The sequence below is a fragment of the Scyliorhinus torazame genome, chromosome 8 (genome assembly GCF_047496885.1).
Source record: "Scyliorhinus torazame isolate Kashiwa2021f chromosome 8, sScyTor2.1, whole genome shotgun sequence".
NCBI classification, from domain to species: domain Eukaryota; kingdom Metazoa; phylum Chordata; class Chondrichthyes; order Carcharhiniformes; family Scyliorhinidae; genus Scyliorhinus; species Scyliorhinus torazame.
In genome coordinates this window covers 854,698-875,816 of record NC_092714.1, presented here as the reverse complement: position 1 = coordinate 875,816, position 21,119 = coordinate 854,698, and the positions used below count along the sequence as shown (strand labels likewise).

General features: G+C 66.1%; 2 protein-coding genes across 2 annotated transcripts in view; one reads left to right on the top strand and one right to left on the bottom strand.

Annotated features, from left to right (window-relative positions):
- LOC140427619 (ribosomal RNA processing protein 1 homolog B-like) overlaps positions 1-21,119 on the top strand; it is a 944,136-nt gene that overhangs the window by 329,632 nt on the left and 593,385 nt on the right. The gene's annotated exons all lie outside the window — the stretch shown is intronic.
- trappc10 (trafficking protein particle complex subunit 10) overlaps positions 1-21,119 on the bottom strand; it is a 160,838-nt gene that overhangs the window by 108,427 nt on the left and 31,292 nt on the right. The window contains exons 6-8 of the mRNA XM_072513026.1: positions 13,162-13,273; positions 12,458-12,705; positions 10,772-10,918 (exon numbers count right to left, since the gene is read on the bottom strand). Coding sequence (XP_072369127.1) covers positions 10,772-10,918; positions 12,458-12,705; positions 13,162-13,273 — 507 coding nt within the window. The remainder of the gene's footprint in view (positions 1-10,771; positions 10,919-12,457; positions 12,706-13,161; positions 13,274-21,119) is intronic.

Genomic DNA, 21,119 nt, shown 5'->3' with positions numbered 1-21,119 from the left:
CGGTGTCGATTATCAGACCCGGGGCTGTCGATTATCAGACCCGGGGCTGTCGATTATCAGACCCGGGGCTGTCGATTATCAGACCCGGGGCTGTCGATTATCAGACCCGGGGCTGTCGATTATCAGACCCTGCGATGTCGATTATCAGACCCTGCGATGTCGATTATCAGACCCTGCGATGTCGATTATCAGACCCTGCGATGTCGATTATCAGACCCTGCGATGTCGATTATCAGACCCTGCGATGTCGATTATCAGACCCTGCGATGTCGATTATCAGACACGGGGCTGTCGATTATCAGACCCGGGGCTGTCGATTATCAGACCCGGGGCTGTCGATTATCAGACCCGGGGCTGTCGATTATCAGACCCGGGGCTGTCGATTATCAGACCCGGGGCTGTCGATTATCAGACCCTGCAATGTCGATTATCAGACCCTGCAATGTCGATTATCAGACCCTGCAATGTCGATTATCAGACCCTGCAATGTCGATTATCAGACCCTGCAATGTCGATTATCAGGCCCTGCGCTGTCGATTATCAGGCCCTGCGCTGTCGATTATCAGACCCGGGGCTGTCGATTATCAGACCCTGCAAGGTCGATTATCAGACCCGGGGCTGTCGATTATCAGACCCGGGGCTGTCGATTATCAGACCCGGGGCTGTCCATTATCAGACCCGGGGCTGTCCATTATCAGACCCGGGGCTGTCCATTATCAGACCCGGGGCTGTCCATTATCAGTTCCGGGGCTGTCGATTATCAGACCCGGGGCTGTCGATTATCAGACCCGGGGCTGTCGATTATCAGACCCGGGGCTGTCGATTATCAGACCCGGGGCTGTCGATTATCAGACCCGGGGCTGTCGATTATCAGACCCGGGGCTGTCGATTATCAGACCCGGGGCTGTCGATTATCAGACCCGGGGCTGTCGATTATCAGACCCGGGGCTGTCGATTATCAGACCCGGGGCTGTCGATTATCAGACCCGGCGCTGTCGATGATCGGACCCGGGGCTGTCGATTATCAGACCCTGCAAGGTCGATTATCAGACCCGGGGCTGTCGATTATCAGACCCAGCGGTGTCGATTATCAGACCCGGGGCTGTCGATTATCAGACCCGGGGCTGTCGATTATCAGACCCGGGGCTGTCGATTATCAGACCCTGCAATGTCGATTATCAGACCCTGCAATGTCGATTATCAGACCCTGCAATGTCGATTATCAGACCCTGCAATGTCGATTATCAGACCCTGCGAGGTCGATTATCAGACCCTGCGAGGTCGATTATCAGACCCTGCGAGGTCGATTATCAGACCCTGCGAGGTCGATTATCAGACCCTGCGAGGTCGATTATCAGACCCTGCGAGGTCGATTATCAGACCCTGCGATGTCGATTATCAGACCCTGCGATGTCGATTATCAGACCCTGCGATGTCGATTATCAGACCCTGCGATGTCGATTATCAGACCCGGGGCTGTCGATTATCAGACCCTGCGATGTCGATTGTCAGACCCGGGGCTGTCGATTATCAGACCCTGCGATGTCGATTATCAGACCCTGCGATGTCGATTGTCAGACCCTGCGATGTCGATTGTCAGACCCTGCGATGTCGATTGTCAGACCCTGCGATGTCGATTGTCAGACCCTGCGATGTCGATTGTCAGGCCCGGGGCTGTCGATTATCAGACCCTGCGATGTCGATTATCAGACCCTGCGATGTCGATTATCAGACCCTGCGATGTCGATTATCAGACCCTGCGATGTCGATTATCAGACCCGGGGCTGTCGATTATCAGACCCGGGGCTGTCGATTATCAGACCCGGGGCTGTCGATTATCAGACCCGGGGCTGTCGATTATCAGACCCGGGGCTGTCGATTATCAGACCCGGGGCTGTCGATTATCAGACCCGGGGCTGTCGATTATCAGACCCGGGGCTGTCGATTATCAGACCCGGGGCTGTCGATTATCAGACCCGGGGCTGTCGATTATCAGACCCGGGGCTGTCGATTATCAGACCCGGGGCTGTCGATTATCAGACCCGGGGCTGTCGATTATCAGACCCGGGGCTGTCGATTATCAGACCCGGGGCTGTCGATTATCAGACCCGGGGCTGTCGATTATCAGACCCGGGGCTGTCGATTATCAGACCCGGGGCTGTCGATTATCAGACCCGGGGCTGTCGATTATCAGACCCGGGGCTGTCGATTATCAGACCCGGGGCTGTCGATTATCAGACCCGGGGCTGTCGATTATCAGACCCGGGGCTGTCGATTATCAGACCCGGGGCTGTCGATTATCAGACCCGGGGCTGTCGATTATCAGACCCGGGGCTGTCGATTATCAGACCCGGGGCTGTCGATTATCAGACCCGGGGCTGTCGATTATCAGACCCGGGGCTGTCGATTATCAGACCCGGGGCTGTCGATTATCAGACCCGGGGCTGTCGATTATCAGACCCGGGGCTGTCGATTATCAGACCCGGGGCTGTCGATTATCAGACCCGGGGCTGTCGATTATCAGACCCGGGGCTGTCGATTATCAGACCCGGGGCTGTCGATTATCAGACCCGGGGCTGTCGATTATCAGACCCGGGGCTGTCGATTATCAGACCCGGGGCTGTCGATTATCAGACCCGGGGCTGTCGATTATCAGACCCGGGGCTGTCGATTATCAGACCCGGGGCTGTCGATTATCAGACCCGGGGCTGTCGATTATCAGACCCGGGGCTGTCGATTATCAGACCCGGGGCTGTCGATTATCAGACCCGGGGCTGTCGATTATCAGACCCGGGGCTGTCGATTATCAGACCCGGGGCTGTCGATTATCAGACCCGGGGCTGTCGATTATCAGACCCGGGGCTGTCGATTATCAGACCCGGGGCTGTCGATTATCAGACCCGGGGCTGTCGATTATCAGACCCGGGGCTGTCGATTATCAGACCCGGGGCTGTCGATTATCAGACCCGGGGCTGTCGATTATCAGACCCGGGGCTGTCGATTATCAGACCCGGGGCTGTCGATTATCAGACCCGGGGCTGTCGATTATCAGACCCGGGGCTGTCGATTATCAGACCCGGGGCTGTCGATTATCAGACCCGGGGCTGTCGATTATCAGACCCGGGGCTGTCGATTATCAGACCCGGGGCTGTCGATTATCAGACCCGGGGCTGTCGATTATCAGACCCGGGGCTGTCGATTATCAGACCCGGGGCTGTCGATTATCAGACCCGGGGCTGTCGATTATCAGACCCGGGGCTGTCGATTATCAGACCCGGGGCTGTCGATTATCAGACCCGGGGCTGTCGATTATCAGACCCGGGGCTGTCGATTATCAGACCCGGGGCTGTCGATTATCAGACCCGGGGCTGTCGATTATCAGACCCGGGGCTGTCGATTATCAGACCCGGGGCTGTCGATTATCAGACCCGGGGCTGTCGATTATCAGACCCGGGGCTGTCGATTATCAGACCCGGGGCTGTCGATTATCAGACCCGGGGCTGTCGATTATCAGACCCGGGGCTGTCGATTATCAGACCCGGGGCTGTCGATTATCAGACCCGGGGCTGTCGATTATCAGACCCGGGGCTGTCGATTATCAGACCCGGGGCTGTCGATTATCAGACCCGGGGCTGTCGATTATCAGACCCGGGGCTGTCGATTATCAGACCCGGGGCTGTCGATTATCAGACCCGGGGCTGTCGATTATCAGACCCGGGGCTGTCGATTATCAGACCCGGGGCTGTCGATTATCAGACCCGGGGCTGTCGATTATCAGACCCGGGGCTGTCGATTATCAGACCCGGGGCTGTCGATTATCAGACCCGGGGCTGTCGATTATCAGACCCGGGGCTGTCGATTATCAGACCCGGGGCTGTCGATTATCAGACCCGGGGCTGTCGATTATCAGACCCGGGGCTGTCGATTATCAGACCCGGGGCTGTCGATTATCAGACCCGGGGCTGTCGATTATCAGACCCGGGGCTGTCGATTATCAGACCCGGGGCTGTCGATTATCAGACCCGGGGCTGTCGATTATCAGACCCGGGGCTGTCGATTATCAGACCCGGGGCTGTCGATTATCAGACCCGGGGCTGTCGATTATCAGACCCGGGGCTGTCGATTATCAGACCCGGGGCTGTCGATTATCAGACCCGGGGCTGTCGATTATCAGACCCTGCAATGTCGATTATCAGACCCGGGGCTGTCGATTGTCAGACCCTGCAATGTCGATTATCAGACCCGGGGCTGTCGATGATCAGACCCTGCGATGTCGATTATCAGACCCTGCAATGTCGATTATCAGACCCTGCGAGGTCGATTATCAGACCCTGCAATGTCGATTATCAGACCCGGGGCTGTCGATTATCAGACCCTGCAATGTCGATTATCAGACCCTGCAATGTCGATTATCAGACCCTGAAATGTCGATTATCAGACCCGGGGCTGTCGATTATCAGGCCCGGGGCTGTCGATTATCAGACCCTGCAAGGTCGATTATCAGACCCGGGGCTGTCGATTATCAGACCCGGGGCTGTCGATTATCAGACCCTGCGCTGTCGATTATCAGACCCGGGGCTGTCGATTATCAGACCCTGCAAGGTCGATTATCAGACCCGGGGCTGTCGATTATCAGACCCTGCGGTGTCGATTATCAGACCCGGGGCTGTCGATTATCAGACCCTGCAATGTCGATTATCAGACCCGGGGCTGTCGATGATCAGACCCGGGGCTGTCGATGATCAGACCCTGCGATGTCGATGATCAGACCCTGCAATGTCGATGATCAGACCCTGCAATGTCGATTATCAGACCCGGGGCTGTCGATTATCAGACCCTGCGCTGTCGATTATCAGACCCTGCGCTGTCGATTATCAGACCCGGGGCTGTCGATTATCAGACCCTGCAAGGTCGATTATCAGACCCTGCGGTGTCGATTATCAGACCCGGGGCTGTCGATTATCAGACCCGGGGCTGTCGATTATCAGACCCGGGGCTTTCGATTATCAGACCCGGGGCTGTCGATTATCAGACCCGGGGCTGTCGATTATCAGACCCGGGGCTGTCGATTATCAGACCCGGGGCTGTCGATTATCAGACCCGGGGCTGTCGATTATCAGACCCGGGGCTGTCGATTATCAGACCCGGGGCTGTCGATTATCAGACCCGGGGCTGTCGATTATCAGACCCGGGGCTGTCGATTATCAGACCCGGGGCTGTCGATTATCAGACCCGGGGCTGTCGATTATCAGACCCGGGGCTGTCGATTATCAGACCCGGGGCTGTCGATTATCAGACCCGGGGCTGTCGATTATCAGACCCGGGGCTGTCGATTATCAGACCCGGGGCTGTCGATTATCAGACCCGGGGCTGTCGATTATCAGACCCGGGGCTGTCGATTATCAGACCCGGGGCTGTCGATTATCAGACCCGGGGCTGTCGATTATCAGACCCGGGGCTGTCGATTATCAGACCCGGGGCTGTCGATTATCAGACCCGGGGCTGTCGATTATCAGACCCGGGGCTGTCGATTATCAGACCCGGGGCTGTCGATTATCAGACCCGGGGCTGTCGATTATCAGACCCGGGGCTGTCGATTATCAGACCCGGGGCTGTCGATTATCAGACCCGGGGCTGTCGATTATCAGACCCGGGGCTGTCGATTATCAGACCCGGGGCTGTCGATTATCAGACCCGGGGCTGTCGATTATCAGACCCGGGGCTGTCGATTATCAGACCCGGGGCTGTCGATTATCAGACCCGGGGCTGTCGATTATCAGACCCGGGGCTGTCGATTATCAGACCCGGGGCTGTCGATTATCAGACCCGGGGCTGTCGATTATCAGACCCGGGGCTGTCGATTATCAGACCCGGGGCTGTCGATTATCAGACCCGGGGCTGTCGATTATCAGACCCGGGGCTGTCGATTATCAGACCCGGGGCTGTCGATTATCAGACCCGGGGCTGTCGATTATCAGACCCGGGGCTGTCGATTATCAGACCCGGGGCTGTCGATTATCAGACCCGGGGCTGTCGATTATCAGACCCGGGGCTGTCGATTATCAGACCCGGGGCTGTCGATTATCAGACCCGGGGCTGTCGATTATCAGACCCGGGGCTGTCGATTATCAGACCCGGGGCTGTCGATTATCAGACCCGGGGCTGTCGATTATCAGACCCGGGGCTGTCGATTATCAGACCCGGGGCTGTCGATTATCAGACCCGGGGCTGTCGATTATCAGACCCGGGGCTGTCGATTATCAGACCCGGGGCTGTCGATTATCAGACCCGGGGCTGTCGATTATCAGACCCGGGGCTGTCGATTATCAGACCCGGGGCTGTCGATTATCAGACCCGGGGCTGTCGATTATCAGACCCGGGGCTGTCGATTATCAGACCCGGGGCTGTCGATTATCAGACCCGGGGCTGTCGATTATCAGACCCGGGGCTGTCGATTATCAGACCCGGGGCTGTCGATTATCAGACCCGGGGCTGTCGATTATCAGACCCGGGGCTGTCGATTATCAGACCCGGGGCTGTCGATTATCAGACCCGGGGCTGTCGATTATCAGACCCGGGGCTGTCGATTATCAGACCCGGGGCTGTCGATTATCAGACCCGGGGCTGTCGATTATCAGACCCGGGGCTGTCGATTATCAGACCCGGGGCTGTCGATTATCAGACCCGGGGCTGTCGATTATCAGACCCGGGGCTGTCGATTATCAGACCCGGGGCTGTCGATTATCAGACCCGGGGCTGTCGATTATCAGACCCGGGGCTGTCGATTATCAGACCCGGGGCTGTCGATTATCAGACCCGGGGCTGTCGATTATCAGACCCGGGGCTGTCGATTATCAGACCCGGGGCTGTCGATTATCAGACCCGGGGCTGTCGATTATCAGACCCGGGGCTGTCGATTATCAGACCCGGGGCTGTCGATTATCAGACCCGGGGCTGTCGATTATCAGACCCGGGGCTGTCGATTATCAGACCCGGGGCTGTCGATTATCAGACCCGGGGCTGTCGATTATCAGACCCGGGGCTGTCGATTATCAGACCCGGGGCTGTCGATTATCAGACCCGGGGCTGTCGATTATCAGACCCGGGGCTGTCGATTATCAGACCCGGGGCTGTCGATTATCAGACCCGGGGCTGTCGATTATCAGACCCGGGGCTGTCGATTATCAGGCCCTGCGCTGTCGATTATCAGACCCTGCAATGTCGATTATCAGACCCTGCAATGTCGATTATCAGACCCTGCAATGTCGATTATCAGACCCGGGGCTGTCGATTATCAGACCCTGCAATGTCGATTATCAGACCCGGGGCTGCCGATTATCAGACCCGGGGCTGTCGATTATCAGACCCGGGGCTGTCGATTATCAGACCCGGGGCTGTCGATTATCAGACCCTGCAAGGTCGATTATCAGACCCGGGGCTGTCAATTATCAGACCCGGGGCTGTCGATTATCAGACCCTGCGCTGTCGATTATCAGACCCGGGGCTGTCGATTATCAGACCCGGGGCTGTCGATTATCAGACCCGGGGCTGTCGATTATCAGACCCGGGGCTGTCGATTATCAGACCCGGGGCTGTCGATTATCAGACCCGGGGCTGTCGATTATCAGACCCGGGGCTGTCGATTATCAGACCCGGGGCTGTCGATTATCAGACCCGGCGCTGTCGATTATCAGACCCTGCGATGTCGATTATCAGACCCTGCGATGTCGATTATCAGACCCTGCGATGTCGATTATCAGACCCTGCGATGTCGATTATCAGACCCTGCGATGTCGATTATCAGACCCTGCGATGTCGATTATCAGACCCTGCGATGTCGATTATCAGACCCTGCGATGTCGATTATCAGACCCTGCGATGTCGATTATCAGACCCTGCGATGTCGATTATCAGACCCTGCGATGTCGATTATCAGACCCTGCGATGTCGATTATCAGACCCTGCGATGTCGATTATCAGACCCTGCGATGTCGATTATCAGACCCTGCGATGTCGATTATCAGACCCTGCGATGTCGATTATCAGACCCTGCGATGTCGATTATCAGACCCTGCGATGTCGATTATCAGACCCTGCGATGTCGATTATCAGACCCTGCGATGTCGATTATCAGACCCTGCGATGTCGATTATCAGACCCGGGGCTGTCGATTATCAGACCCGGGGCTGTCGATTATCAGACCCGGGGCTGTCGATTATCAGACCCGGGGCTGTCGATTATCAGACCCTGCGATGTCGATTATCAGACCCTGCGATGTCGATTATCAGACCCTGCGATGTCGATTATCAGACCCTGCGATGTCGATTATCAGACCCTGCGATGTCGATTATCAGACCCTGCGATGTCGATTATCAGACCCTGCGATGTCGATTATCAGACCCTGCGATGTCGATTATCAGACCCTGCGATGTCGATTATCAGACCCTGCGATGTCGATTATCAGACCCTGCGATGTCGATTATCAGACCCTGCGATGTCGATTATCAGACCCTGCGATGTCGATTATCAGACCCTGCGATGTCGATTATCAGACCCTGCGATGTCGATTATCAGACCCTGCGATGTCGATTATCAGACCCTGCGATGTCGATTATCAGACCCTGCGATGTCGATTATCAGACCCTGCGATGTCGATTATCAGACCCTGCGATGTCGATTATCAGACCCTGCGATGTCGATTATCAGACCCGGGGCTGTCGATTATCAGACCCTGCGATGTCGATTATCAGACCCTGCGATGTCGATTATCAGACCCGGGGCTGTCGATTATCAGACCCGGGGCTGTCGATTATCAGACCCGGGGCTGTCGATTATCAGACCCTGCGGTGTCGATTATCAGACCCGGGGCTGTCGATTATCAGACCCGGGGCTGTCGATTATCAGACCCGGGGCTGTCGATTATCAGACCCGGGGCTGTCGATTATCAGACCCGGGGCTGTCGATTATCAGACCCGGGGCTGTCGATTATCAGACCCGGGGCTGTCGATTATCAGACCCGGGGCTGTCGATTATCAGACCCGGGGCTGTCGATTATCAGACCCGGGGCTGTCGATTATCAGACACCCCTGGCCCTCTCACACGCTCAACCCCACCGAGTCTCTCACCCTCTCATCCCAGAGCCCGCCCACCCTCTCACCTGCTCACGCTCACCCAGTCTCCCACCCAGTCTCCCACCCGCTCACCCCACCCAGTCGCCCACCCTCTCACCCCACCCAGTCTCCCACCCGCTCACCCCACCCAGTCACCCACCCGCTCACCCCACCCAGTCACCCACCCGCTCACCCCACCCAGTCTCCCACCCACCCACCCAGTCACCCACCCGCTCACCCCACCCAGTCACCCACCCGCTCACCCCACCCAGTCTCCCACCCACCCACCCAGTCACCCACCCACCCAGTCTCCCACCCGCTCACCCCGCCCGGTCTCCCACCCAGTCACCCCACCCAGTCACCCCACCCAGTCACCCACCCACCCAGTCTCCCACCCGCTCACCCCACCCAGTCTCCCACCCACCCACCCAGTCTCCCACCCTCTCACCCCGCCCAGTCTCCCACCCACCCACCCAGTCACCCACCCACCCAGTCTCCCACCCGCTCACCCCACCCAGTCTCCCACCCGCTCACCCCACCCGCTCACCCCACCCGCTCACCCCACCCGCTCACCCCACCCGCTCACCCCACCCGCTCACCCCACCCGCTCACCCCACCCGCTCACCCCACCCGCTCACCCCACCCGCTCACCCCACCCGCTCACCCCACCCGCTCACCCCACCCAGTCTCCCCACCCGCTCACCCCACCCGCTCACCCCACCCGCTCACCCCACCCGCTCACCCCACCCGCTCACCCCACCCGCTCACCCCACCCGCTCACCCCACCCGCTCACCCCACCCGCTCACCCCACCCGCTCACCCCACCCGCTCACCCCACCCGCTCACCCCACCCGCTCACCCCACCCGCTCACCCCACCCGCTCACCCCACCCGCTCACCCCACCCAGTCTCCCCACCCGCTCACCCCACCCGCTCACCCCACCCGCTCACCCCACCCGCTCACCCCACCCGCTCACCCCACCCAGTCTCCCACCCAGTCACCCCACCCAGTCTCCCACCCGCTCACTCGCACGTGGTCACCCCACGCCCCCACCCTCTGACCCGGTCACATCCTTCTCCCTCCCATGCGGTCATGCCCACCCTGTCACCCAGCCACCGATTGTCACTGCCACAGGTTACTCTCTGGTAACTCGCGGGGCCTCCTTTCCCAACCTGCCCAGGTTTGGGAGGCAGACCACGATCTGTTCTGTTCTGCTCCCTTTGTCCTGGTGAATGTTCACAGGAGGAGTGAGTCTGGGAAACACAGGCACAGTCTGCGTTGCAGCACAAAGCTGGGGCTTCCATAAAGGATATTACTCAACCAGATGGGTTTTCATGACATTCTGGGGGTTTTATGATGAATATTAATGAGACTAGCTTTTTGTTACTGATGTATTAAATTGAAACTTCCCTGGCCGCAGTAGGTGACAGGATTTGTCCTGTCTTTGGGACTTTGGCTCATTTGTCCAGGCCGCTGGATTCCTAGAACAGGATTTTCCCCACTGAGCCTGTGTACCCTGGGGATGTACAGAATACCCTCATCAATGTTTCATCTCTATCAAGGGTTAATTCATATTCTTTATGTCAATTTAGATCTTTTCAGTACCTGGCTGCCATACAACTTGTTCATGGCCCAACCCAGCTCACCACTCACTCAGATACCTTTTCCGTAGCGTAGCTCCAAAGCCCAACCGTGTGGCAGGAATTGTTCTCCAGCTCAGCTGCATCACAACAGCCTTCAATTCTCTGCAGGACCTCAAGGCAGCTCAGGAAGACCCAGCAATCCAGGGCTCCAACCGGGACCGACACCTGAACAGGAAACAGACAAGTGATTAGATTTATTTCTATCTCACCCTGTGCTGTACCTGTCCCGGGAGTGTTTGATGGGGGCAGTGTAGAGGGAGCTTTACTCTGTATCTAACCCCGTGCTGTACCTGTCCTGGGAGTGTTTGATGGGGACAGTGTAGAGGGAGCTTTACTCTGTATCTAACCCCGTGCTGTACCTGTCCTGGGAGTGTTTGATGGGGACAGTGTAGAGGGAGCTTTCCTCTGTATCTATCCCCGTGCTGTACCTGTCCTGGGAGTGTTTGATGGGGACAGTGTAGAGGGAGCTTTACTCTGTATCTAACCCCGTGCTGTACCTGTCCTGGGAGTGTTTGATGGGGACAGTGTAGAGGGAGCTTTACTCTGTATCTAACCCCGTGCTGTACCTGTCCTGGGAGTGTTTGATGGGGACAGTGTAGAGGGAGCTTTACTCTGTATCTAACCCCGTGCTGTGTCTATCCTGGGAGTGTTTGATGGGGACAGTGTAGAGAGAGCTTTACTCTGTATCTAACCCCGTGCTGTACCTGTCCTGGGAGTGTTTGATGGGGACAGTGTAGAGGGAGCTTTACTCTGTATCTAACCCCGTGCTGTACCTGTCCTGGGAGTGTTTGATGGGGACAGTGTAGAGGGAGCTTTACTCTGTATCTAACCCCGTGCTGTACCTGTCCTGGGAGTGTTTGATGGGGACAGTGTAGAGGGAGCTTTACTCTGTATCTAACCCCATGCTGTACCTGTCCTGGGAGTGTTTGATGGGGACAGTGAGGAGTGAAGATTCTCTCTCGTAGGTCTCCATTTCTATGGAAGGCTATACTTGGATTGTAACAAAGATTCACTAGACCGGTTCCTGAGGTGAGAGCAATGTCCTTTGAGGAGTGTTTGAGTAAACTAGGATTATATTCCAGAGTAGTGAGAAGAATTGAAACATTCTTCAGGGTTTTAAGGATTAGAAAAGGATCAGGTAAAGACTGAGAAATGTTTCCTTTTACTGGGTAATTTTCAACTCCATCTAGGAGGACAAGAGCAGCAGATACCTGGGAACACCACCACCTGGAGGTTCCCCTCCGAGTCACTCACCAGCCTGACTGGGAAATATATCGCCGTTCCTTCACTGTCGCAACATCCTGGAACTCCGTCCCTAACAGCACAATGGGTGTACCTACACCTGAGGGAAGCGGTTCAAGGCCACCACCTTCTAAAGGGCAATTAGGGATGGGCAATAAATGCTGGCCTGACCAGCGACGCCCACATTGTGAAAAAAATTGAAAATGATCAGCCATGACCTTTATGAATGGTGAAGGTGAAGAAGATTTCATTGGCAGGAGAGAAGTCTTGTGTAACATATACATGGTGAACATGGACCTCTCTCCCCAGCATCGTTTCCCAGTCACCGGCTCAACTCAGCAGTGTTACAGACAGGATGGGAAAATTCTCCTGTGTTTAATAAAGGATCCATCTCCTTGATTGAAAGCTGATTGCTCTGATGGGTTGGAAAGGAACTGGAGTGAGGTTTCCAATGTGCCATACCTCCAGCAGCTTCAACTCCTGGACACAGTTCTGTAAGAGCTCGAGGGCACGCTGTGCCACCTCCCACGGCCTCTGCAGGAAGACCAGCAGTGTGCACTGCCTGGAGAACAGGTAGCTGCGGAGGTCCAGGAGTGTGGCCTTGTTCTTCTGGATCAATTCCCTCTTCTCCATGTCGATGGGTTTGCGAAGAATCAGCCCATTCCAGTTCTGAACCGGATGGCAGAATGAAGTCAGCCAATTGGCTCCATCTTAAAAAGGGAAGAAGAGCAAACATCAGATTGGCAAGGATTTCGAGGGCTACCTACATTTGGGGGGCGCGTGCAGGCACCCGATTTGGGAAGTGGGCACACTGGGTTCACCTGACGCACAAAGCCACAGGTGTTCGCACGCACGCACTCCCGCTCCCACTCCCGCTCCCACGCAGGCACGCCCGCTGCCACGCACGCACGTTGCCACGCACGCACTCCCGCTCCCACTCCCGCTCCCACTCCCGCTCCCACGCATGCACGCCCGTTCCCACGCACGCACTCCCGCTCCTACGCATGCACGCCCGTTCCCACGCACGCACAGGTTTTCCTCTCCCATGCTTAGCTGTACCAAGGCTGATTTTAAGTTCCTTTTGCTGATTGTGTGGCAATCAGTGCGATCCACACAAACCCAGATCTGCTCCTTAGTTAAGTGGGGAAAGTCAGATTGACATTTACCTCCAGCACCATAGTTGACTACGTATTGTGTAAAGAGCGCATCAAGTTCATCGTATTGCACCAAAGCATCTTCAAACTGCTGCAGCATCTCAAACACAAAGGCCAACTCCTCCTGCAATCAGAGAGACAAAAACAGTGACAGCACAATCAGAGACACACAGGGAGGGCAGCAGAGGAGTGAGCGAATGGGCGAGAGCGGAAGGCAGAGTAACGAGCAGAGGGGTTAGGGAAGCGGAAGAGCGAGTGAGCAGGTGAGGAACGGAGGCGGAGTAACGAGCGAGTGAGCAGTTGAGCGAGGCAGGTGGAGGAGCGAGCAAGCGAGGCAATGGAGAAAGCAGGTGGGCGAGGGAGGTGGAGGAGCGAGGGGGGAGCGAGGGAAGCGGAGGAGCGAGGGGGGAGCGAGGGAAGCGGAGGAGCCGGGGGGGGAGCGAGGGAAGCGGAGGAGCCGGGGGGGGAGCGAGGGAGGCGGAGGAGCCGGGGGGGGAGCGAGCGAGGCGGAGGAGCGGGGGGGGGAGCGAGCGAGGCGGAGGGGCGAGGGAGGCGGAGGGGCGAGGGAGGCGGAGGGGCGAGGGAGGCGGAGGGGCGAGGGAGGCGGAGGGGCGAGGGAGGCGGAGGGGCGAGGGAGGCGGAGGGGCGAGGGAGGCGGAGGGGCGAGGGAGGCGGAGGGGCGAGGGAGGCGGAGGGGCGAGGGAGGCGGAGGGGCGAGGGAGGCGGAGGGGCGAGGGAGGCGGAGGGGCGAGGGAGGCGGAGGGGCGAGGGAGGCGGAGGGGCGAGGGAGGCGGAGGGGCGAGGGAGGCGGAGGGGCGAGGGAGGCGGAGGGGCGAGGGAGGCGGAGGGGCGAGGGAGGCGGAGGGGCGAGGGAGGCGGAGGGGCGAGGGAGGCGGAGGGGCGAGGGAGGCGGAGGGGCGAGGGAGGCGGAGGGGCGAGGGAGGCGGAGGGGCGAGGGAGGCGGAGGGGCGAGGGAGGCGGAGGGGCGAGGGAGGCGGAGGGGCGAGGGAGGCGGAGGGGCGAGGGAGGCGGAGGGGCGAGGGAGGCGGAGGGGCGAGGGAGGCGGAGGGGCGAGGGAGGCGGAGGGGCGAGGGAGGCGGAGGGGCGAGGGAGGCGGAGGGGCGAGGGAGGCGGAGGGGCGAGGGAGGCGGAGGGGCGAGGGAGGCGGAGGGGCGAGGGAGGCGGAGGGGCGAGGGAGGCGGAGGGGCGAGGGAGGCGGAGGGGCGAGGGAGGCGGAGGGGCGAGGGAGGCGGAGGGGCGAGGGAGGCGGAGGGGCGAGGGAGGCGGAGGGGCGAGGGAGGCGGAGGGGCGAGGGAGGCGGAGGGGCGAGGGAGGCGGAGGGGCGAGGGAGGCGGAGGGGCGAGGGAGGCGGAGGGGCGAGGGAGGCGGAGGGGCGAGGGAGGCGGAGGGGCGAGGGAGGCGGAGGGGCGAGGGAGGCGGAGGGGCGAGGGAGGCGGAGGGGCGAGGGAGGCGGAGGGGCGAGGGAGGCGGAGGGGCGAGGGAGGCGGAGGGGCGAGGGAGGCGGAGGGGCGAGGGAGGCGGAGGGGCGAGGGAGGCGGAGGGGCGAGGGAGGCGGAGGGGCGAGGGAGGCGGAGGGGCGAGGGAGGCGGAGGGGCGAGGGAGGCGGAGGGGCGAGGGAGGCGGAGGGGCGAGGGAGGCGGAGGGGCGAGGGAGGCGGAGGGGCGAGGGAGGCGGAGGGGCGAGGGAGGCGGAGGGGCGAGGGAGGCGGAGGGGCGAGGGAGGCGGAGGGGCGAGGGAGGCGGAGGGGCGAGGGAGGCGGAGGGGCGAGGGAGGCGGAGGGGCGAGGGAGGCGGAGGGGCGAGGGAGGCGGAGGGGCGAGGGAGGCGGAGGGGCGAGGGAGGCGGAGGGGCGAGGGAGGCGGAGGGGCGAGGGAGGCGGAGGGGCGAGGGAGGCGGAGGGGCGAGGGAGGCGGAGGGGCGAGGGAGGCGGAGGGGCGAGGGAGGCGGAGGGGCGAGGGAGGCGGAGGGGCGAGGGAGGCGGAGGGGCGAGGGAGGCGGAGGGGCGAGGGAGGCGGAGGGGCGAGGGAGGCGGAGGGGCGAGGGAGGCGGAGGGGCGAGGGAGGCGGAGGGGCGAGGGAGGCGGAGGGGCGAGGGAGGCGGAGGGGCGAGGGAGGCGGAGGGGCGAGGGAGGCGGAGGGGCGAGGGAGGCGGAGGGGCGAGGGAGGCGGAGGGGCGAGGGAGGCGGAGGGGCGAGGGAGGCGGAGGGGCGAGGGAGGCGGAGGGGCGAGGGAGGCGAGGGGCGAGGGAGGCGGAGGGGCGAGGGAGGCGGAGGGGCGAGGGAGGCGGAGGGGCGAGGGAGGCGGAGGGGCGAGGGAGGCGGAGGGGCGAGGGAGGCGGAGGGGCGAGGGAGGCGGAGGGGCGAGGGAGGCGGAGGGGCGAGGGAGGCGGAGGGGCGAGGGAGGCGGAGGGCGAGGGAGGCGGAGGGGCGAGGGAGGCGGAGGGGCGAGGGAGGCGGAGGGGCGAGGGAGGCGGAGGGGCGAGGGAGGCGGAGGGGCGAGGGAGGCGGAGGGGCGAGGGAGGCGGAGGGGCGAGGGAGGCGGAGGGGCGAGGGAGGCGGAGGGGCGAGGGAGGCGGAGGGGCGAGGGAGGCGGAGGGGCGAGGGAGGCGGAGGGGCGAGGGAGGCGGAGGGGCGAGGGAGGCGGAGGGGCGAGGGAGGCGGAGGGGCGAGGGAGGCGGAGGGGCGAGGGAGGCGGAGGGGCGAGGGAGGCGGAGGGGCGAGGGAGGCGGAGGGGCGAGGGAGGCGGAGGGGCGAGGGAGGCGGAGGGGCGAGGGAGGCGGAGGGGCGAGGGAGGCGGAGGGGCGAGGGAGGCGGAGGGGCGAGGGAGGCGGAGGGGCGAGGGAGGCGGAGGGGCGAGGGAGGCGGAGGGGCGAGGGAGGCGGAGGGGCGAGGGAGGCGGAGGGGCGAGGGAGGCGGAGGGGCGAGGGAGGCGGAAGGGGCGAGGGAGGCGGAGGGGCGAGGGAGGCGGAGGGGCGAGGGAGGCGGAGGGGCGAGGGAGGCGGAGGGGCGAGGGAGGCGGAGGGGCGAGGGAGGCGGAGGGGGCGAGGGAGGCGGAGGGGCGAGGGAGGCGGAGGGGCGAGGGAGGCGGAGGGGCGAGGGAGGCGGAGGGGCGAGGGAGGCGGAGGGGCGAGGGAGGCGGAGGGGCGAGGGGAGGCGGAGGGGCGAGGGAGGGAGGCGGAGGGGCGAGGGGGGCGGAGGGGCGAGGGGGGCGGAGGGGCGAGGGGGGCGGAGGGGCGAGGGGGGCGGAGGGGCGAGGGGGGCGGAGGGGCGAGGGGGGCGGAGGGGCGAGGGGGGCGGAGGGGCGAGGGGGGCGGAGGGGCGAGGGGGGCGGAGGGGCGAGGGGGGCGGAGGGGCGAGGGGGGCGGAGGGGCGAGGGGGGCGGAGGGGCGAGGGGGGCGGAGGGGCGAGGGGGGGCGGAGGGGCGAGGGGGGCGGAGGGGCGAGGGGGGCGGAGGGGGCGAGGGGGGGGGCGGAGGGGCGAGGGGGGCGGAGGGGCGAGGGGGGCGGAGGGGCGAGGGGGGCGGAGGGGCGAGGGGGGCGGAGGGGCGAGGGGGGCGGAGGGGCGAGGGGGGGCGGAGGGGCGAGGGGGGCGGAGGGGCGAGGGGGGCGGAGGGGCGAGGGGGCGGAGGGGCGAGGGGGGCGGAGGGGCGAGGGGGGCGGAGGGGCGAGGGGGGCGGAGGGGCGAGGGGGGCGGAGGGGCGAGGGGGGCGGAGGGGCGAGGGGGGCGGAGGGGCGAGGGGGGCGGAGGGGGCGAGGGGGGCGGAGGGGCGAGGGGGGCGGAGGGGCGAGGGGGGGCGGAGGGGCGAGGGGGGCGGAGGGGCGAGGGGGGCGGAGGGGCGAGGGGGGCGGAGGGCGAGGGGGGCGGAGGGCGAGGGGGGCGGAGGGGCGAGGGGGGCGGAGGGGCGAGGGGGGCGGAGGGGCGAGGGGGGGCGGAGGGGCGAGGGGGGCGGAGGGGCGAGGGGGGCGGGAGGGGCGAGGGGGGCGGAGGGGCGAGGGGGGCGGAGGGGCGAGGGGGGCGGAGGGGCGAGGGGGGCGGAGGGGGCGAGGGGGGCGGAGGGGCGAGGGGGGCGGAGGGGCGAGGGGGGCGGAGGGGCGAGGGGGGCGGAGGGGCGAGGGGGGCGGAGGGGCGAGGGGGGCGGAGGGGCGAGGGGGGCGGAGGGGCGAGGGGGGGCGGAGGGGCGAGGGGGGCGGAGGGGCGAGGGGGGCGGAGGGGCGAGGGGGGCGGAGGGGCGAGGGGGGCGGAGGGGCGAGGGGGGCGGAGGGGCGAGGGGGGCGGAGGGGCGAGGGGGGCGGAGGGGCGAGGGGGGCGGAGGGGGCGAGGGGGGCGGAGGGGCGAGGGGGGCGGAGGGGCGAGGGGGGCGGAGGGGCGAGGGGGGCGGAGGGGCGAGGGGGGCGGAGGGGCGAGGGGGGCGGAGGGGCGAGGGGGGCGGAGGGGCGAGGGGGCGGAGGGGCGAGGGGGCGGAGGGGCGAGGGGGGCGGAGGGGCGAGGGGGGCGGAGGGGCGAGGGGGGCGGAGGGGCGAGGGAGGCGGAGGGGCGAGGGAGGCGGAGGGGCGAGGGAGGCGGAGGGGCGAGGGAGGCGGAGGGGCGAGGGAGGCGGAGGGGCGAGGGAGGCGGAGGGGCGAGGGAGGCGGAGGGGCGAGGGAGGCGGAGGGGCGAGGGAGGCGGAGGGCGAGGGAGGCGGAGGGGCGAGGGAGGCGGAGGGGCGAGGGAGGCGGAGGGGCGAGGGAGGCGGAGGGGCGAGGGAGGCGGAGGGGCGAGGGAGGCGGAGGGGCGAGGGAGGCGGAGGGGCGAGGGAGGCGAGGGGGCGAGGGAGGCGGAGGGGCGAGGGAGGCGGAGGGGCGAGGAGGCGGAGGGGCGAGGGGGGCGGAGGGGCGAGGGGGCGGAGGGGCGAGGGAGGCGGAGGGGCGAGGGAGGCGGAGGGGCGAGGGAGGCGGAGGGGCGAGGGAGGCGGAGGGGCGAGGAGGCGGAGGGGCGAGGGGGGCGGAGGGCGCGAGGGGGGCGGAGGGGCGAGGGGGGCGGAGGGGCGAGGGGGGCGGAGGGGCGAGGGGGGGCGGAGGGGCGAGGGGGGCGGAGGGGCGAGGGGGGCGGAGGGCGAGGGGGCGGAGGGGCGAGGAGGGGCGAGGGGAGGCGGAGGGGCGAGGGGGGCGGAGGGGCGAGGGGGGCGGAGGGGCGAGGGGGGCGGAGGGGCGAGGGGGGCGGAGGGGGCGAGGGGGGCGGAGGGGCGAGGGGGGCGGAGGGGCGAGGGGGGCGGAGGGGCGAGGGGGGCGGAGGGGCGAGGGGGGGCGGAGGGGCGAGGGGGGCGGAGGGGCGAGGGGGGCGGAGGGGCGAGGGGGGCGGAGGGGCGAGGGGGGCGGAGGGGCGAGGAGGGGGCGGAGGGGCGAGGGGGGGCGGAGGGGCGAGGGGGGCGGAGGGGCGAGGGGGGCGGAGGGGCGAGGGGGCGGAGGGGCGAGGGGGGCGGAGGGGCGAGGGGGGCGGAGGGGCGAGGGGGGCGGAGGGGCGAGGGGGGCGGAGGGGCGAGGGGGGCGGAGGGGCGAGGGGGGCGGAGGGGCGAGGGGGGCGGAGGGGCGAGGGGGGCGGAGGGCGAGGGGGGCGGAGGGGCGAGGGGGGCGGAGGGGCGAGGGGGGCGGAGGGGCGAGGGGGGCGGAGGGGCGAGGGGGGCGGAGGGGCGAGGGGGGCGGAGGGGCGAGGGGGGCGGAGGGGCGAGGGGGGCGGAGGGGCGAGGGGGGGCGGAGGGGCGAGGGGGGCGGAGGGGCGAGGGGGGCGGAGGGGCGAGGGGGGCGGAGGGGCGAGGGGGGCGGAGGGGCGAGGGGGGCGGAGGGGCGAGGGGGGCGGAGGGGCGAGGGGGGCGGAGGGGCGAGGGGGCGGAGGGGCGAGGGGGGCGGAGGGGCGAGGGGGGCGGAGGGGCGAGGGGGGCGGAGGGGCGAGGGGGGCGGAGGGGCGAGGGGGGCGGAGGGGCGAGGGGGGCGGAGGGGCGAGGGGGGCGGAGGGGCGAGGGGGGCGGAGGGGCGAGGGGGGCGGAGGGGCGAGGGGGGCGGAGGGGCGAGGGGGGCGGAGGGGCGAGGGGGGCGGAGGGGCGAGGGGGGCGGAGGGGCGAGGGGGGCGGAGGGGCGAGGGGGGCGGAGGGGCGAGGGGGGCGGAGGGGCGAGGGGGGCGGAGGGGCGAGGGGGGCGGAGGGGCGAGGGGGGCGGAGGGGCGAGGGGGGCGGAGGGGCGAGGGAGGCGGAGGGGCGAGGGAGGCGGAGGGGCGAGGGAGGCGGAGGGGCGAGGGAGGCGGAGGGGCGAGGGAGGCGGAGGGGCGAGGGAGGCGGAGGGGCGAGGGAGGCGGAGGGGCGAGGGAGGCGGAGGGGCGAGGGAGGCGGAGGGGCGAGGGAGGCGGAGGGGCGAGGGGGGCGGAGGGGCGAGGGGGGCGGAGGGGCGAGGGGGGCGGAGGGGCGAGGGGGGCGGAGGGGCGAGGGGGGCGGAGGGGCGAGGGGGCGGAGGGGCGAGGGGGCGGAGGGGCGAGGGGGGCGGAGGGGCGAGGGGGGCGGAGGGGCGAGGGGGGCGGAGGGGCGAGGGGGGCGGAGGGGCGAGGGGGGCGGAGGGGCGAGGGGGGCGGAGGGGCGAGGGGGGCGGAGGGGCGAGGGGGGCGGAGGGGCGAGGGGGGCGGAGGGGCGAGGGGGGCGGAGGGGCGAGGGGGGCGGAGGGGCGAGGGGGGCGGAGGGGCGAGGGGGGCGGAGGAACGAGGGGGGCGGAGGAACGAGGTGGGCGGAGGAACGAGGGGGGCGGAGGAACGAGGGGGGCGGAGGAACGAGGGGGGCAGAGGAACGAGGGGGGCAGAGGAACGAGGGGGGCAGAGGAACGAGGGGGGCAGAGGAACGAGGGGGGCAGAGGAACGAGGGGGGCAGAGGAACGAGGGGGGCAGAGGAACGAGGGGGGCAGAGGAACGAGGGGGGCAGAGGAACGAGGGGGGCAGAGGAACGAGGGGGGCAGAGGAACAAGGGGGGCAGAGGAACAAGGGGGGCAGAGGAACAAGGGGGGCAGAGGAACAAGGGGGGCAGAGGAACAAGGGGGGCAGAGGAACAAGGGGGGCAGAGGAACAAGGGGGGCAGAGGAACAAGGGGGGCAGAGGAACAAGGGGGGCAGAGGAACAAGGGGGGCAGAGGAACAAGGGGGGCAGAGGAACAAGGGGGGCAGAGGAACAAGGGGGGCAGAGGAACAAGGGGGGCAGAGGAACAAGGGGGGCAGAGGAACAAGGGGGGCAGAGGAACAAGGGGGGCAGAGGAACAAGGGGGGCAGAGGAACAAGGGGGGCAGAGGAACAAGGGGGGCAGAGGAACGAGGGGGGCAGAGTAGCGAGGGGGGCGAGGGAGGCAGAGGAGCGAGGGGGGGCGAGGGAGGCAGAGGAGCGAGGGGGGGGCGAGGGAGGCAGAGGAGCGAGGGGGGGGCGAGGGAGGCGGAGGAGCGAGGGGGGGCGAGGGAGGCGGAGGAGCGAGGGGGGGACGAGGGAGGTGGAGGAGCGAGGGGGGGACGAGGGAGGTGGAGGAGCGAGGGGGGACGAGGGAGGTGGAGGAGCGAGGGGGGACGAGGGAGGTGGAGGAGCGAGGGGAGCGAGGGAGGCGGAGGGGCGAGGGAGGCGGAGGAGCGAGGGGGGGCGAGGAGCGAGGGGGGGCGAGGGGCGAGGGAGGTGGAGGGGCGAGGGAGGTGGAGGGGCGAGGGAGGTGGAGGGGCGAGGGAGGTGGAGGGGCGAGGGAGGTGGAGGGGCGAGGGAGGTGGAGGGGCGAGGGAGGTGGAGGGGCGAGGGAGGTGGAGGGGCGAGGGAGGTGGAGGGGCGAGGGAGGTGGAGGGGCGAGGGAGGTGGAGGGGCGAGGGAGGTGGAGGGGCGAGGGAGGTGGAGGGGCGAGGGAGGTGGAGGGGCGAGGGAGGTGGAGGGGCGAGGGAGGTGGAGGGGCGAGGGAGGTGGAGGGGCGAGGGAGGT